The sequence below is a fragment of the Salvelinus fontinalis genome, chromosome 2 (assembly GCF_029448725.1).
Source record: "Salvelinus fontinalis isolate EN_2023a chromosome 2, ASM2944872v1, whole genome shotgun sequence".
NCBI classification, from domain to species: domain Eukaryota; kingdom Metazoa; phylum Chordata; class Actinopteri; order Salmoniformes; family Salmonidae; genus Salvelinus; species Salvelinus fontinalis.
In genome coordinates, this window is record NC_074666.1 from 54,309,809 (window position 1) to 54,327,890 (window position 18,082).

The following is an 18,082-nucleotide window of genomic DNA, read 5'->3' on the forward strand; positions in this document are numbered from 1 at the left end:
CCAAATCAACAAAATGACAAACGAAGTCTAACTATGGAAACTGAACTCCTTTGTAGCTTTAAAACATAACCATCTTCCTCTAACCATGCGCATCTTGAAAGGACATGGCAGAAGGCCAGAGTATGTGCTGATATGGTTGCTGTCTGTCTAAGAGTTCAGTTTGTGTATGATTCAAGTAGATGAATAGCAGTAACAAGAGACAAAAACAGACACCACAACTTGTTTATATTTAACAATATATATTTCCAATGTCAATGTACATTCTGTTTCGACATAAGCTTTCTTCAAACAAAAGTTGGCATCTAAATAAATACTATATAAAATAGAACTTCAAAATAAATATATCTATAAAGGGAAAATGTTATATGTGAGAATTGTTCTTTTTGATTCTTTTTCAATCAACATTGACATGGCAAAGGCAAAGAAATTGAATAGCAGAAGCCAGCAGTTTAAAAGGTTCTTTTGATTGAGTTGAAGAAAAGTCTAGTGGCCACAGTGTACCACAAAATGGAGTTTAAGTCACAGCATTCTAACAGAAAAAAAAAGTTTAATCATTGAGTTGTCATGGTTGGTCATCATTCAATACCTTAACAGGCCAGCAAACACATGGTATAAACATAAAGCTAACGCAGTTTGGAGCTAAGGATTTTACCCTAGCCACAGTGAGAGACAGACATTTTTTTTAAAATAGCAGAAAAGCAAAAGACAACCACTATTAAACAAGATGGAATGGAATGTAGCTTGAGAGAGTTCTCTTTCCCTACCGGTGGTTTTGACAATTTATGCACAGCAGCTGTATTTGTCAATCAAGGCAAGGGTATTTGTCGGACAACTTGGGAAGGGGAAAAAAGTTGCGACACTGAGCACAAAAAGGACTAAAGGGTGATCCGGATAGGCCGAAATTGTATTCCTTCAGTGGATTCAATGAGTCCACAGTTTCAGGGGCACTGAGGGACTGGGAATTAGCGTCGCCTCTCTCCTGCTAATGAGGCATGAATAGCATAAACAGAGGTATTTTTATTGCAGGGCACACTTTTCTAAGTCAAGTGCTTATGATAGAAATATGTCTTCCCCCCCACCCTCTTCCCCTCAACCTCAACTTTACCTCCAAAATATATATCTACATATCTCTATATATTTTGTACTGAATTGTAGTTATAATGTACCATGCAATTTTTCGAGGACATTTAAAACTCTTCTAAAGAACACGTGTCTTGAAACTATTTACAACAGCATGTCACCTGCATAGGTCTATTTCTATACCATGTTGTCAACACATTTGCAATTTTTCCCCGGCTTTGCCAGCCACAAAATCATTCCCAATTTTGGCACCTTTCCTTGGATTGAATTGCAAACATTTGAAAGTAATATTGCCTTATACATTCAAGACTAAGAACAGTGTTTTCTCCTGTATGTTTTCTGCTTTGTGCAACAAGACAAGTACAAACATGAGAAGGCGACAGGTCTTAATGTTATTAGGGGACCTTAGAACCAACATGACAGAATTATGCCAAACTGAAGCAAACTGCAAAAAGGGCACCGTACCTTTAAGAACAATTGCCTTCCGACCATTTGGCAAGTGCATAACACATATGATCCCTTAGACAGCTAAACAAGCTATACTAAACTCCTTTTGGCAAAGTCATTGGAACTCCATGCAAGACACAAAAATAGGTTGAGAAAAAAAAGATAAAGAATATTTCTATAACATAAGACAAACTCTCCTTTTTTTGAGTAGTGGGGTATACAATGTGGACTCAAAGTAGTTCACAGAGTAATGCAAAAATACATTCCGCCTTTATACTTAATACTGTGCTTTAGTCCATCATAAGAGGTTTGCTTCATCTAAAAAGGTTGTGCAAGTGGCAGATTGGATTTCACTAAGGCTGGCTAGGTACGCTACAACTTCACTCTACCTTCTCCCTCTTCCTGAAAACACTATTTTCCACCCATTTCCTCTCACTCTTCCTAAATAATTCACCATTGCCCTTTTGCCCTTTTTCAAACGGTTCTTTGCCTCTTGTGCAAAGTGAAGTCAACTAGGCTTTCAAGCAGTTTTGACGTGCTAGACCAAATTCTACTGATGAGGAACAATCCCTGAGGAGGTTTTTCTACAACACATCCACATCTAGCACTGGGGTTAAGCACTAAGTTACATCATGCAGCGCATGACATGCAATTTTTCCGAAGTGATTGGTAAAAGCTAGGTTAAAATCCACATTACGTTTCCCCTTAAGGAAATAGAAAGTGATCAAGTCAGGCAATCCTAAACACAGTTTTTCACTCACTTGTGGTATGACCTTACATATCGTACGAGCACACAAACAAGAATATAAAAAACAGACTATCGCTCCAAAGCCACGTGACTACCTCTCACGTTGTCACCTTGACCTAAAAAGCCCAACATCAAGCTAGCAACAGGAAAGCTTGTGTGGGACTGAAACCTAAAGAATGTTCATATATAGGGGAGAGTGGGTGGTAGTTTCACTTGAAGTATCCTAAACTACCAAAAAGGAAAACCAACAGTTTGCAAAAAAATAGAGGGAAACTGCTTTGGAACAGGCTTATTTCCTCAAACATATATCTTTATGTTAGGGGGAAAACAACTGGTGTCCAATTTGTCATGGAGTAGCTAGCTATCATGAAGCTATAAATTCAGAGCCGTATAGAGGGAGTATGACTTGTGCCTTCAGCCATTTTATAAAACAAAATCCACCAGTCTGTTACACTTACACGGATGGGTTCTGAGGCAAGCAGTTGTCTAGGCCAACAGATCTAGCAGACAGACCTATTTTAACTCGTGTGGCATAACATCACTAGAACTGAGAAGGACAGGTGTGAACCCTTCTGTAAGTACCATAGTTTTTGGGAAGTCCTCCAGCAGGTGGGGGGATTGGTCTATCCAAAGGGTATTGATAAGGCAACAGCCAGTTAGTATCATGAGGACTGTTTCTCCTGGCCTCCAGCCTTGGCCTCCATACTCTTACAGGCCTGCTGGGAGTTCTTGCAGCGGCAGCCCGGGCGGCTGGTTTTATCGTAGCACTTCTGCGACAGTTTGACACAGCCCATGGCGGGCAGGTAGCAGATCATACAGGGCAGCACCAGGGACATGGCCGTCATGAAGGACCAGCGTGCGCAGCAGTTAGACTGTTGGCAGGAGCATGGGCGGTCGGCGCAAGAGCCCTCATCGTCCTCATCCTCGGTGCAGTGGTAGAAAATGCCCTTGACAAGGCACATGCAGGTGGCCGAGTCCACCAGGCTCTGCACCGAGCACAGGCACTCCTGGTTGCACACCCAGCAGGAAGGCAGGGTCCGGGGCAGGGTGCACTCTGTGCAGCGGCACTTACCACATGTCTCACACAGCAGCATGTGCTTCTTGTCCACCCCCATGGCCCCCTGGGCAGCAGCCTTTAGGTCCAGAGGCTTGGAAGTGAGCACCTTGGGCTCGCAACAGAGGGTCCTGGTGGTGACTACTGTGGACCTGTGGTCCACCACGGGGGTAGGGGCTGCGTGGTCCAGCAGCCTCTGGTCTGACGAGGTGCTGCTGCTACTGCTGATGGAGCTGGGCCGCCCGCTGAAGGAGATCCAGGGGTGTGTGGTGGTGTCGTTGGGGTCGCAGCGCGCCAGCTGGGGGGCCCCTAGCAGTGGCTCGTGGGACCCCCTTTTGGCAACCTTCTGGCTGGGGGGTTGCTGGGAGACCACAGCCGGACTGTCAATATAGTCGTTCTCCATGTGAGAGGACTTAATCTGGTCGATGGGGAAGATGTTGAGCGGGTACTGGAGCCTTCCATAGGGGACACTACTGTCCAGCAACGGCTGGGATATAATGGAGGAAGACACTCCAGGGATGTGGTGGGGAACCCTTGACTCCATCTGTGCAGTTGTGTCCCTCATACAGCAAACAGAGAGCTCAACATCTAGCAGTCCTGCAGAAACACAGAGATGACAGTCAGCCTCCTGGAATGGCTACCCTACTTACACAAACCCATATCTAACATGAGGCTCTCAGTCGGTGGTTGTACAAAATATGAGTCAGCATAAAATCTATATTCTCAACAATGACTCATAGCAGTAGATGGTACTGATGAAAGTTACATTCAGAGAACGTCCTGTATCGGTTTATAACTAATATTCACAAGCACGCTATTTCAAACAAATTCTAATAATACATTGTTTTCGAATGCAATACAATCAACGTTAATATGTAATTTACTCAATTCACATTTCACACTTTCTCATGAGAAAAAAATACCACAGGTCCAACATTAATTGGAAGACTTGTATGCAAAAATAATTACAACCTAGGCGAAATTAGATTAAGACCAAGAGGGGCCCTATAGACCAGATTGAGACTAACACATGACTTTAAGTGCTATAAATACATTCACCAAAGGACCAGTCATAGATTCAATAGATATATATATATTTTTTTTAGATGATTGGTGAGAAGACATAAATCCATGCGCAATGTTGATTTTATTGCATTTGATCTGTGTTCATTTTTCCTTAATGGTTGTAAATTATTCTTAATGTACTGATTGCATGAAGTAGGCCTAGGCTGTTTCACAGGGCTAGACAATGTGTGTAGTTAAAAAACGAACAATTATTCATGGTAGTAAAAACAAATAACAAATGTACCCATCTGATCTTCACAAAAGGCAGACACTGGTGTTTGGAGATGATCTATTTTGGCGCATGCAGACTACAGTTCCATATGACTACGAGCCAGTATGCAGCAACTAGAAAACTAGATTGAGTAAGTAGACTAGACAATAACTACAACTATTTAACTTCCCAATAGATCTACAGGACACAACAGTTGCTACTCAGCAGTTACTCTATAGTAGCCACTACAAGGTAGTGTGGTAGGTTACAAGTTGTTAGACATAAGGAAGTAGAAATGCATTAAGTATGAAGTAATTAAAGAGTTGTTTGAAAATCGACCTATAGCCTATATGTCAAGAATGATGGAGTAGGCTATGTAGAGAAAATAACATGTATAAGGGAATTCTATCAACTTTATAATATTTCATATAGTGTTGATCTCTCAATAGATTATTTCATTGAAACAATTATGTGATTGTCAGATCATTTGCCAGAGAAATACGCACAGAATCTGAATATAGCCTAATTGTGACTATAATGCTGTGTCTCTCAGATCTGCCAATACCAGCGTATGAAGGACAAACCTGAACAACTGAACAAACCTGTTGCGACATTGCTGGCAGGGGGACAAATGCTCCTGATCAAACGTAGGACCCTAGTGAATCCACACAAGGTACAAGTGTCCCCCTCCCCTCAATGCGGGTGAATTGAGTGATTGTAATCGGAGGCGACGCGGCACCACGGTCGCTAGAAACATGAAATACATGTAAAATCGGATTAAATATTAATCGAGACACGATGATAGCATTTCATTCGACAAGTAACGTTAATTCACAAAAATAGCCTAATCGCATACAGAACATAGGCTGTTTTTTTTTTTACGCGCAAGTCGCTATTGGTTTATAAAAGGAGGGTGACAGTTTAGACCAAAACACTGCTTCATTTTATTGGACAAACGGTTTCTTTTAAAACGTTGAGTTATTTAAAGGAATAGATGACAAAACCACCTGACATATGCATATGATGTGCCAGCTCAAACGCTGCAGAGAAGCGTCACGCAAAGATCCTCAATAATGCCAATGGTGAGCAGTCCGTTACTTATACCTTAGACTGTTTGTTTTTAAACACAACACCATTTCTTAGATGTGTATACACGGCTTACAACCTAGCCTATAATAATGAACGATTATGCGTATTTTTATTCATCTCTTGCCCACAACCTTGTAGGATCCATGGTTAAATATTGACAAAGTGTAAATACGGGAACAGCTTGTTGCAAAAGAGCAAGCTTTTTTCAGCGCACCCACATAAACCACAAAACTGAAGTAATCACAACAGTATTCTAATTTGTTCAACCAAAACGTGAAGGGATACCCAAACCCGCCTAGCCTAAGTCGAAAACGTCATAAATCCGAGAGAATAACTTACTTTTCCAGACTAGCAGCGCATTTCTCTGTTGAGCTTGACGACTGCATGTATATTCCAAATATATTACTCCCAAGTAAAGAAAAAAGGGTAAGGCGAAAAATTATTAAACACTATCCACTCGATGCGTACTGCGGTCAGGACACGGGCTTTTTGATACGATGTTGCAACTACATGGGGAAATGGGTTTTTATGAATGGGAGGGTAAAGAACAAACTGCGCAGATGCATTGACCGATTTTTTTGTGAATGGGAGGGCAGAACGACTCAGGGCTCAAATGCAGGGGTTACATTTTTATGAATGGGAGGACTCCGAATTTCATTGCGCAAGCGTAATACCAAGATTTCATGAATGGAAGAATAGGGAGCTTTTCGTCACAAGGGCAATGTCATAGAGAATTAAATGAACGAGGCAGCAATGAGTCTCACACCATGCTACTTATTTATGTATGCATTCACTCATTCATGTTTCCCAATGGGCCTTCGACCTGAAAAGGAATGCTAATTTACGAATATTTAACCTCATGTTCGGGCCATTGTAACCATTTTGAATTGTGTAATGGGAAATAGCATTAGAAAAATAAATATTTGATGTCATTTCAACCAAATAATTCAATATGATGAAGTTGAATCAACGTGGAAAACTGATTGATTTGCAAAAAAAACATACACTTAAAGGATTTTTGTCTTTTTTCACCTTCCTTTTAACATAAATCCAATGACTGGGTGACATTTTTGGTTGAATTCACGTTAGTTGGCAACTCGTCCAAATATCAATCAAAACTAGACATTTAACTGACGTCTGTGCCCAGTGGGACTTGTCGTTATGTGGCACACTATTGTAGTGTAAAGAAGGTTACGTTTATTTTGTCGTTGTTATAGAGTAGGCTATAGAAAATGTATCCACATTCCAAACCAATGTATCTAAATATGTTCTCCGGAAAACACACAAACATTAACATATGGAGATCTGCGTAAACTGTGAATAAAATTCTATGCAGGAGAGCTTTGTTAGATCAAAGCTTGGCCCCAAATTTAAAACCTCTAAATGAATATGTTTGATCAACCTAGATTGTGGCAAATCGGCTACTATATCGTATTATATCATTCACTTTAGTAGGCCTACATGTAGGCTACATTGTGGATCATAATTCAAAGGGCAGAACAACGACATTTTTAGATTGCCGTTGCTTAGCCTAGCTCTTGTGTTTATATTTATTTACATGTACGAATAAGGTCATTTTGCTTTCTCCATTTAGTGCAGTTGCAGTTTGAGTCGAGTCCTTGCGCAGTAAAAAGCCAGTTTATGACGCCAAACTGTGAAACGCAAACAGCATGAGGGCAGGCAGGATTCACAAAAGAACAGGATGTTGTTGATTTGTACCGAAACCACAAGAAGGAAATTAGTGTGAATGTCCTTTTTAACATCCCACTGTCTGCCCTTCCCCCACGGATAGCAGCTTCCAGCTTGTGCCTGTAATGCTGTGTCAAAGGTTAATAGTCCACCACATTAGCACAGATTTCCATGACAACCTAACCAACCTAACCATCATTTTAACTGCCAAATTGTAATTGTTGGTCAGTGCTTGCTCAAGGGAAAATAAGTAGGCAATGGTTTGAATTTATTTAATTAATCTGAGACCATGCAGCAATTGGGCAATCACTTAGATTCAACATGTGAGATACGCTCTTTTATATCAGTTTATGTGAATAAAAGGTTATGTTATAGAGCAGCAGTTAGGGCGGCGCACAATTGACCCAGTGTAATCCGGTTTAGGGTTTGGCCTGGGTAGGCAGTTATTGTAAATAAGAATTTGTTCTTAACTGACTTGCCTGGTTAAATAAAGAATGAAAAAAAAGTGACATCTTCTGTAAAGTGGCAGGCGGCAGGTAGCCTGGTGCTTAGAGCGTTGGACTAGTAACCGAAAGGTTGCAAGATCGAATCCCCGAGCTGACAATGTGAAAAAATCTGTCGTTCTGTCCCGGAACAAGGCAGTTAACCCACTGTTTCTAGGCCGTCATTGAAAATAAGAATTTGTTCTTAAGTGACTCGCCTAGTTAAATAAAGGTCAAATAAAAAAAGGTGTGAATACACATAGACACATCTCCTGCCCAGTCTGTAATAATTTCTATTCAGTGCTAATGACCACACATTGGAACTAGGATGTCACTTGGGAAATGATGGTCTTTCACAGCTCCAATTGTGTTTTTGGGTAGCAGTGGTCACTATCACACATGGCAATGGAATTCTCTTCCTGCCTGGTGGCACCTACTGAGCTCTCTCTCTGTCTCTCTGTCTCTGTATCTGTCTCTGTCTCTGTCTCTGTCTCTCTCTCTCTCTCTCTCTCTCTCTCTCTCTCTCTCTCTCTCTCTCTCTCTCTCTCTCTCTCTCTCTCTCTCTCTCTCTCTCTCTCTCTCTCTCTCTCACTCTCACTCTCACTCTCACACTCACTCTCACTTTGAATGGTCCAGATTTGAATAGTTTGGATTTTCCATCTGTAGATGGTCATACTATCAACCAACTATCTGTTGATAAGCAACTGCTTGCTAATGTAACGGTTAGGGTTAGGTTTAGAATAATGTTTAGGGTAAGGGTTAAGGTTAGGGCTAGGGTTACGTTTAGGGTTAGGATTAGTAGATAGTTAGTTGAAATATTACTGATAGACTGTAGATAGTCTGTAGAGCATCTACAGATGAACTATCCAAATATAGTGTTACCTCTCTTGCAACTGTGTAGCTTGCATGCAAGGGTGCCTGTTGAATTGAAGATTTCAGCAAGGCATATCCTAAACATGGAGGCGGGTAATTTTAACTCCTCAAATATTGACTTCCTGAATTTGCAGAAACAGGGTTTTCAGAAGTTGTATTTGTGTGCTTTGAACTGGAGAAAGGTCTGTGGGAAGTAGGAAGGGGAGGAGTATGTGTGTATATTTTTGCATGTGTGTGTGTGGAGTATGTGTGTGTGTGTGTACACACACGTGCATGTGCCCTGCCTTCCTGTCTGTGTGTCGCTATCATAATTGTAAGTGTCTCATGTGAGATTGATTACTTTGGCCAATATGCATTTCCTCTCAATCTGAATTCAATGAATACTAATATGATGAGCCTTCCCATTTTGAAACGAAAGCCGAATATAGCACCTTATGGTAGAATTGAGACAGATTGATTAGGATTACTTCAATATCTTCAATCAGAGAGCATTGAATGACTCTTGGCCTATATTGTGGTCTATACAAATTTTTAGAAACAATAGCACCATCTTCCCTAGAAATTGCTCAAAATGTAATCGTTATTTCTATCTACATGTGAGCATAGGTAATATAAGGAGAATGTTCTTGTGTAAATATGAGTTTTGACCAAAGCCCAATTCATTGGACCTGTAAACACTGTCTCATTTCATAACACTCAGCAATGGACTGTAATAATCATCTAATAAGCATGGTATGTTTATTAGTTTTAAAGCTAGAACACACAGCTGACAAACTGTCCTCTCCTCTATGTAGAACTATAACTTTTGTTTGTTCAATCTATTCAGATCCATTAAACATAAGTTCAAATAACAATAGTATATGATAGAAAATCCATACTAAATGAACACAGCTTTGGCCACCTACAAATGTTTGGCCACCTACAGATGTTTTGTATGGCCTTTGTGGTCATGGACATAGCCCACAGGAAGAGGGGCTGATGTGGACAACGTATGTTGGAGATGTGGGCCTTTGGTGAGCTGAGGGCGATGTGGGAAGACTGGAGGCAGTATCCCTTATCCCCCTGCAGTGACAGAGGGGAAAGCTGAGACCCTGGTGGAAGGTGACCAGGACCCGGAAGACCAACCAACGGTGAAGCGTGAACTGCTGCTGGAGACGTCATGCAGCACCCTTCGCGACACTCACATTCTGGGCCTTTCACACATTGCTCCGTGCACATATCATCCATGCCCCCTGAGACCCCACCCCAGTACCCCCTCATCCACAACACAAAACAACCCTGGCACAGGTGGTCCCATCTCTCACCCTGAAAGAGGGATGTCTCACACTTCGTTCTCCAGTCGGACTCATGATTTATAGCGGCACATCCCACTTGGAGAGGAATAGAGACCTATGAGCTACGTATGTGCTGCCCTACATCGGGGCCTTCATGGACATGGTGGATGCTCACACTGTATGGCATGCACATCTAAACTGTTTTCATTGCTACAGACAACTTGGTTTGTGTGAGGGATGTACTCGCCCGCGGTTGTCTGGTAAAGCCTGTTGGCCTGTGTCTGTGTGTTGTGTGTTTGTGTGTGTGTGTGTGTGTGTGTGTGGTTTATATTTATCCTCCCTGTGTGGCTCAGCCCAAAGTGGTGCTCTCCACTTCGCATCTTGTGGCGCTGGATAGATTCAAGTCCAACAATGGGCTGGCCCAGCCTAGCAGCCCAGACCAGGAAGTAATTACATGGCTGGAATTATACATCATATCAAACAGTCATCAGGCTGTGTAAAATGGGCGCCCCAATCAGGGCAGCATGGCTGTACTACTGTACATTCACAGCACAGGAGGCTGGTAATAATAATACCTGGAATGGAATGGTATTAAGCACTTGGAAACAAATTGTTTGATTTGTTTGATACCCTTCCATCAACACTGTTCCAGCCATTACTATGAACCGTCCTCCCCAATTAAGGTCCCACCAGCCGCCTGTGATTCACACTAATGCCTGCCTAATGCAATGATAATTTAGTTTGATTTATTAGTCAGGAAAAGCATGATGGCATTCTGCGCTTACCTTTAAGACATTTTGAAAAGCTGAGTTATTAACGTTTGTTAGGCGTTATGTAAACTCTTAGTCGAATGTGTGTGGGGGTGTGTGTAGTCATGGGCTTGCTGTCAGCAGTTTCAATGCTTACGCTTATCATGATGTAGATCCACTCGGTCCCTTGTGACACCTCACTAATAAAGAATTCAGAGAATAGAAAAGTACTTCTAACAGTTCCATTTTAGTCATTTAGCAAACACACGTGTCAAGAGTGACTTCAAATAAGACATCCTTCTCGAAACCTCATTCACTTCAATCCTGTTGGATGACTATATCAAGGCAAAGGGTCTCTGAGCTCTCGTGTTTGTCCATCAAGTGACTCATCCGCGTTGTCATCACGTTAAACATTTGGAGCTTTCATGTTAGCCTTGGTACAGTAGGTGTGAATATAGTACCCTCTGCCTCACAGAGGAAGGGAAGTGGGGGATGGGCGATGGGTGAGGGGAAGCTTGCCCGGGGTGTGGGTGGGAGGCAGGCAGTCAGAGGAGAGGAAGTGACAGTTTAGTGTGTACCTCAGCAGTCAGTCAGTCGCGGAGACATGAGACGTGCTGACCTTCATTAAGCCCCACAGCAGTAACAGCATCATAGAGTCACCAGGGGCTATGCTATATTTAAGACCTGATTCAGCAGCGCAGGCTTGGCTCGTGTACAGAGCATCAGCACTACCCATCCCCTGAGTGCTTCTGTTAACAGGCTAACAGCTAAAAAAAAAAAAGAAGCTCCATCTGGGAAGAGTACACTTCAACATCAGCAGCTAGCCCACTTCCTGTGAGGCAGCAGGTTTGAGGAGGGTGAGGGAGCGAGGTGCTCCACCCTCGGATGTGATGTGCTGCTCTCTCTTAATCGGTAGCTGATTCATTCACAAATACAAATGCATCATGTGTTTTTAAATGGTAATAGAGAGTTGTAGAGGAGGAAATATAAGATGAGGAATGGGTTGACTGACTCAGAGTTATTTTGTTCAAATGTGTTCTGTTCCAACCCCACCAGTCTCAACTCCTTCCCCTGTCACTCCTATGTTGTTCATTGAAACCCCATTGCCTGCATATCAATCAGATGGGCTGTTGGTGAGCAAGGTAAAGGGCAGTGTGTGGGAGATGGTTTACCCAGGGTGAAGTGTCCCCTTTGATCTGAGCTAATGAGCTGCCAATACTGCCTCCAGGGCCGCATCCTGCAGCCAGCTGGGGGCCTGTGAGTCTGGCCACCTGAAACAACATGCAGCCTAGCCCTGCTTAAAGTGTCACTCCCTCATCTAGCCCCCTTCTTCCCTGTCAGCCTTCCCTGCCACCCATCCGACCCGACCCAGGCTAAATGTGGCCTCTACCCTATCCGAGGGGGCTCACACTTTGTTCCTTGCCGCCCCTACCGCTCCCACACCACCCGCAGTGACACTGTGTCATTATGGGTGGTGAGGGTTGGGGATCGGCTATTCAGAGGAGTGCAGTCGGCCGGTGACCATTTGTCCTCCTTTGTGGACAGTGGCTCTGTGACCCAGTGACCTGAGGCTTGATTTCTCAATGAAATCCTGCTTGGGTGATGTCAATCCAGTCATGTGCTTTGATGCGTATGTATAAAGGTTAACTCATAACTTCCGGTTTTCATGGAAAATAGATGAGATGTGATGTTATGTTTTGTACCTCTCTATTGTCACCTCAGGTTTGTTTTGATTCATCTTTTTATATTTGTGTTTCATGACCTATTATCAAATGAGAAGCAGGCTGACTTAGTGAATGAACCCCATGCACCAGGAACTGAAGTGAGTTGAACATGTCTTTACTTGTGTTTTGTTGTAAGTCAATACTCTCCACTCCTTAGTCACAACTAACTAAACTGTTAATTTACCCTGGTATAGAAATACAAAGTGAACATTGTGGCAATCAGGGTGAGATGGCTCTTAGGATGTTTTCAGAATGTGAGTGTGTGATTTAGGGTCATTCGAGACAGACGAGGCCTCACAGCCTTCATATGGAGAAGACAGACAAAGCAGCAAGGAAAGGAAATCCTCCCACCCAGCAGAAAACAGGTTGCTTATCAAACTGGTTTAACAGAGAAATTATGTGCCAGTAGTGCCTTTTCACATCTGTTTAGCATACTCTTGGAGTCATAGCTCCTGAGTGTAACTGTCTGAACATGAAAGTAATAGGATTGTCAGCAGTGAAAATGAATCTTTTAAAAATGGATACTTTTATTTTTACAGGCCAAATCTGGTTGGAAATTGACACTCAGGGAGCTCAGGTTGAATGCTCAGAAATCTTTCTTGCCCTCTTTCTGTCTCTCTCTCTCTATATCTCTCTCTCTATATCTCTCTCACTCTCTCACTCTCTCTGCTTTGGCTTTTAGAATACGCCATTGGAAACCAGCGTTTTCAACAGAGAGGAGTTTGTCCACTCCAACCATTGTTGAAAATTTGTCTTGAATAACAAAGGATCCTAAAAGGTCCTTGTTTTAACCAAATCCTGGTGTAACACAGTCTGCCGGCATGTCTTTCCAAGAGTGTTTCTGTTTGTCATTCATTTCCTTCCTTTCCGGTGCAGCTCAGGTGGACAGAACAGAACAGAACAGGAGCTTGGGAACGAGCTAATGGCAGCAGGTAATGGCCCTCTCTTGACGGGCCTGCCCATGGGCCCCTGCCTGGCCTGGGCAGATGGAGAGCACATAGCAGGCCCATTGATGGGCCAGGGGACAGTGCGACATGAGACACTTCCTGGGCTGAATGGCGCCTCGTAACCCTACACCTGGGACGGCGGGGGCTCCGCCACTGGACCTGTGCCAGCTCATCCAGCCACCTTTGTGTGGCGGGGACGTAAGGAGAGGAGAGCCATCCGGGCAGGTCCATCCTTGGAAGTTCCCAGGCACCCCTCCACACCACCACTCCACACCCCCTTTGTTCTCTCTCACTTTACAGAAAGGACACACAGCTCATTTTTTGTTACTTTCCTTTGTCTGTTGAGGGACAACAGCACTGCCTAATTACATACAGTAAGAGTCGAAAGTTTGGACACACGTACTCATTCAAGGGTTTTCCTTCATTTGTAAAAGAAAAAAAAAAGAAAAAAAGTACATTGTAGAATAATAGTGAAGACATGAAAACAATGAAATAACACATATGGAATCATGTAGTAAGCAAAAAAGTGTTAAAGAAATTAAAATACGTATATGTTATATTTTATATTCTTCAAAGTAGCCACCCTTTGCCTTGATGACAGCGTTGCACACTTTTGGCATTCTCTCAACCAGCTTTACATGGAAGGATTTTCCAACAGTCTTGAAGGAGTTCCCACATATGCTGAGCACTTGTTGGCTGCTTTTCCTTCACTCTGCAGTCCAACTCATCACAAGCCATCTCAATTGGGTTGAGGTTTGGTGATTGTGGAGGCCAGGTCATCTAATGCAGCACTGCTTCACTCTCCTTCTTGGTCAAATAGACCTTACACAGCCTGGAGGTGTATTGGGTCATTGTCCTGTTGAAAAACAAATTAAGTTTACATACACTTAGGTTGGAGTTATTAAAACTCGTTTTTCAAACACTCCACAAATGTCTTGTTAACTTCTCTGGAATAGTTGGGACGCTAGCGTCCCACTTGACAAGCACCCCCAACCCCCCCCCCCCACTGATTAGCATCGCTAGCATAGCGTCACAATTAAATAATAGCATCTAAATATCATTAAATCACAAGTCCAAGACACCAAATGAAAGATACAGATCTTGTGAATAAAGCCATCATTTCTGATTTTTAAAATGTTTTACAGGGAAGACAAAATATGTAAATCTATTAGCTAACCACGTTAGCAAAAGACACCAATTTTCTAACTCCATCAGTTTCTTACTCCATCAGGTGCTATCACAAATTCGACCAAATAAAGATATTGATAGCCACTAACCAAGAACAAACCTCATCAAAAAATTTGTAAAATAACATATTTATTGTATAGCATAGGTTTTGTTAGAAAAATGTGCATATTTCAGGTATAAATCATAGTTTGCCATTGCAGCCACCATCACAAATCTCACCAAAGCGACTAGAATTACTACAGAGAGCAACGTGTATTACCAATTTACTCGTCATAAAACATTTCTTAAAAATACACAGCGCATAGCAATGGAAAGACACAGATCTTGTAAATTCAGACAATATTTCAGATGTTCTAAGTGTTTTACAGCGAAAACACAATAAATCGTTATATTAGCATACCACATGTGCAAACGTTACCCGAGCATTGATTCAAGCCAAAGAGAGCGATAACGTTATCATCGCCAAAATATATACATTTTTTCACTAACCTTCTCAGAATTCTTCCGATGACATTCCTGTAACATTATATTACAACATACATATAGAGTTTGTTCGAAAATGTGCATATTTAGCCACAAAAAAACGTGGTTATACAATGACAATAGTAGCCAACCTGGGCCGAAAACGTCGGCCGCCATCTTTGACAGTGATCTGGTCTAATGAATAACTATTCATAAACTTGACTAAAAAAATATAAGTTGGACAGCTATCGAAAGACAAATTAGTTCTTAATGCAATCGCTGAATTACATTTCTAAAATTATCCTTACTGTGCAATACAGGGTTCGCCAAGCGAAGCTACACCAAAATAAATGGCGGAATATGCGTTTAACATTTTTCTACAGAACAACGATTTATCATCATAAATAGTTCTTACTATGAGCTGATCTTCCATCAGAATCTTGGGCAATGAATCCTTTCTCCGGTCTAATCGTCTTTTGGTCGAAAGATGTCCTCTTGCTCTGTCGAAATGGCCACTAACGTTCGGCATGTACTGGAAACGTGCCCAGCCGTTCAAAGTGCATCACAAAGAAATGCCTCAAAATCGCACTAAACGGATATAAATTGCTATAAAACGGTTTAAATTAACTACCTTATGATGTTTTTAACACCTATAACGAGTAAAAACATGACCGGCGATTTAGAAGTGGCTAAACCAAAGCTTGGAAAGAGAGCCAGTCCGACGTCCATCGTGCGTCAGGCGCAGGAAGAAAAGAAAGCTACTTCCGCCTTGTGCTCTTTTATACAGGCCCTGATTGCGCAATCGACTCCATTCAAATTGCCACCTCTTACTGACATCTAGAGGAAGGCGTAGGCAGTGTTTGTATCCTCATAGCATTTACAGGGACCTTAAAACTGACCTGGGACCAGGGGCCAAGATTTCTGAAATCTCACTCCCTGTCAGGAAAAGTGCTGTAGAATGAGTTCTGTTGCACTCAGAGACATAATTCCAACGGTTATAGAAACTAGAGAGTGTTTTCTATCCAATAATAATAATAATATGCATATTGTACGAGCAAGAATTGAGTACTAGGCAGTTTAATTTGGAGACCAATTTTCGCTAAGTCGAAACAGCACCCCCTATATCCCAAAGAAGTTAACCTCTACAGAGTACCTAACCCGGATCCGGGAGCACCCCCCACACCCCCCACACTGATTAGCATCGCTAGCATAGCGTCACAATTAAATAGTAGCATCTAAATATCATTAAATCACAAGTCCAAGACACCCAATGAAAGACACAGATCTTGTGAATAAAACCACCATTTCAGATTTTTTAAATGTTTTACAGGGAAGACACAATATGTAAATCTATTAGCTAAACACGTTAGCAAAATGACACCATTTTCTTACTCCAACAGTTTCTTACTCCATCAGGTGCTATCACCAATTCGGCTAAACTAAGATATTGATAGCCACTAACCAACAAAAAAATTCTTAAGATGACAGTCTGATAACATATTTATGGTATAGCATAGTTTTTTTTTTTTAAATGTGCATTTTTCAGGTATAAATCACAGTTCTACATTGCAGCTGCAATCTGATATAGTGCTGATGCAGCTAGAACAATTACAGAGACCAACGTTATATAACTAATTACTTGTCTTAAAACATTTCAGAAAAAATACACAGCGTACAGACATTGAAAGCCCAACATCTGGTGAATCCAAACAATATTTCAGATTTTTTAAATGTTTTATAGCGAAATTAGCATAACTAGCTAATTAGCATAACCAGGCCAGCCAAAACCAGCTGGACGCGCGCGACCAGTTCACATGCACGACAGATATATGAAATAACATCGTAAATTGGGTCTTACTATTGCTGGTCTTTCATCAGAATGTTGATCAAGGTGTCCTTAGTCCTGATGAGTCGTTCAATCCATTCACAATGGCAACTTCCCCTCTTCATTTAGCCTGGGTACTGGTCGACTGGCACGGTCCATGTCCAAAGTTAAAAAACTCAAAGAACGGAACACGGCAAAACTCCCGAAAAAATTCTAATAATCTGATTAAACTATATTGAAAAAACATACATTACGGTGATATGGTCACATGTATCAAACAAACTTCGACACGGAGATAGTTTTCATCCGTAACGTCAGCATAACAAAAGACAATGCCACCTCTGAAAACGCGCATCTCAGAAACCGGAAGTTGTCGGTCACGCTAAAGAAATAGGTCTTATTTCACGTCAGTACAAGATAAACAAAAAATTTCTCCTCTGACGTCTTCCAGACACCCAGAGGAAGAAGAAGGAAGTGTCATTCGGGTCATAGGTCGCGTGACCATATATAGGCAGAGCTTTGAAGCGAGCATACACATCTTGCAATCTTTTTCTGGCTCAGGGAAAGTGCTGTGAAATGACCTGTGTTTGACTCAGAGACTCAATTGGAACGGTTTTAGAAACCATAGCTTGTTTTCTATCCAATGCTATATGGTTATATGCATATAGTAACAGCAATAATTGAATAAGAGGCAGTTTAGTCTGTAGAGGCAATTATGCTAATGCAAAACAGCACCCCCTGTATTCTCAAGAAGTTAACAAACTATAGTTTTGGCAAGTCGGTTAGGACATCTACTTTGTGCATGACACAAGTAATTTTTCCAACAATTGTTTACAGATAGATTATTTCACTTATAACTCACTGTATCACAATTCCAGTGGGTCAGAAGTTTACATACACTAAGTTGACTGTGCCTTTAAACAGCTTGGCAAATTCCAGAAAATGATGTGATGGTTTTAGAAGCTTCTGATAGGCTAATTGACATCATTTGAGTCAATTGGCGGTGTACCTGTGGATGTATTTCAAGGCCTACCTTCAAACTCAGTGCCTCTTTGCTTGACATCATGGGAAAATCAAAAGACCTCAGATTTTTTTGTTGTTGACCTCCACAAGTCTGTTTCATCCTTGGGAGCAATTTCCAAATGCCTGAAGGTACCACATTCATCTGTACAAAC

General features: G+C 41.8%; 1 protein-coding gene across 1 annotated transcript; it reads right to left on the reverse strand.

Annotated features, from left to right (window-relative positions):
- Positions 1-219: 219 nt before the first annotated feature.
- LOC129821237 (protein sprouty homolog 4-like) lies at positions 220-6,258 on the reverse strand. Its single transcript, XM_055878664.1, has 2 exons — positions 6,034-6,258; positions 220-3,926 (listed from the first exon to the last, which is right to left on the reverse strand). The coding sequence occupies exon 2, from the start codon at positions 3,892-3,894 to the stop codon at positions 2,938-2,940; it is 957 nt and encodes a 318-aa protein (XP_055734639.1). The 5' UTR covers positions 3,895-3,926; positions 6,034-6,258; the 3' UTR covers positions 220-2,937.
- Between the last annotated feature and the right edge of the window lie 11,824 nt (positions 6,259-18,082).

What these genes read in the sequence shown, in the direction of transcription:
- LOC129821237 (XM_055878664.1), bottom strand. Translation starts at nt 3,894, where the DNA reads ATGAGGGACACAACTGCACAGATGGAGTCAAGGGTTCCCCACCACATC.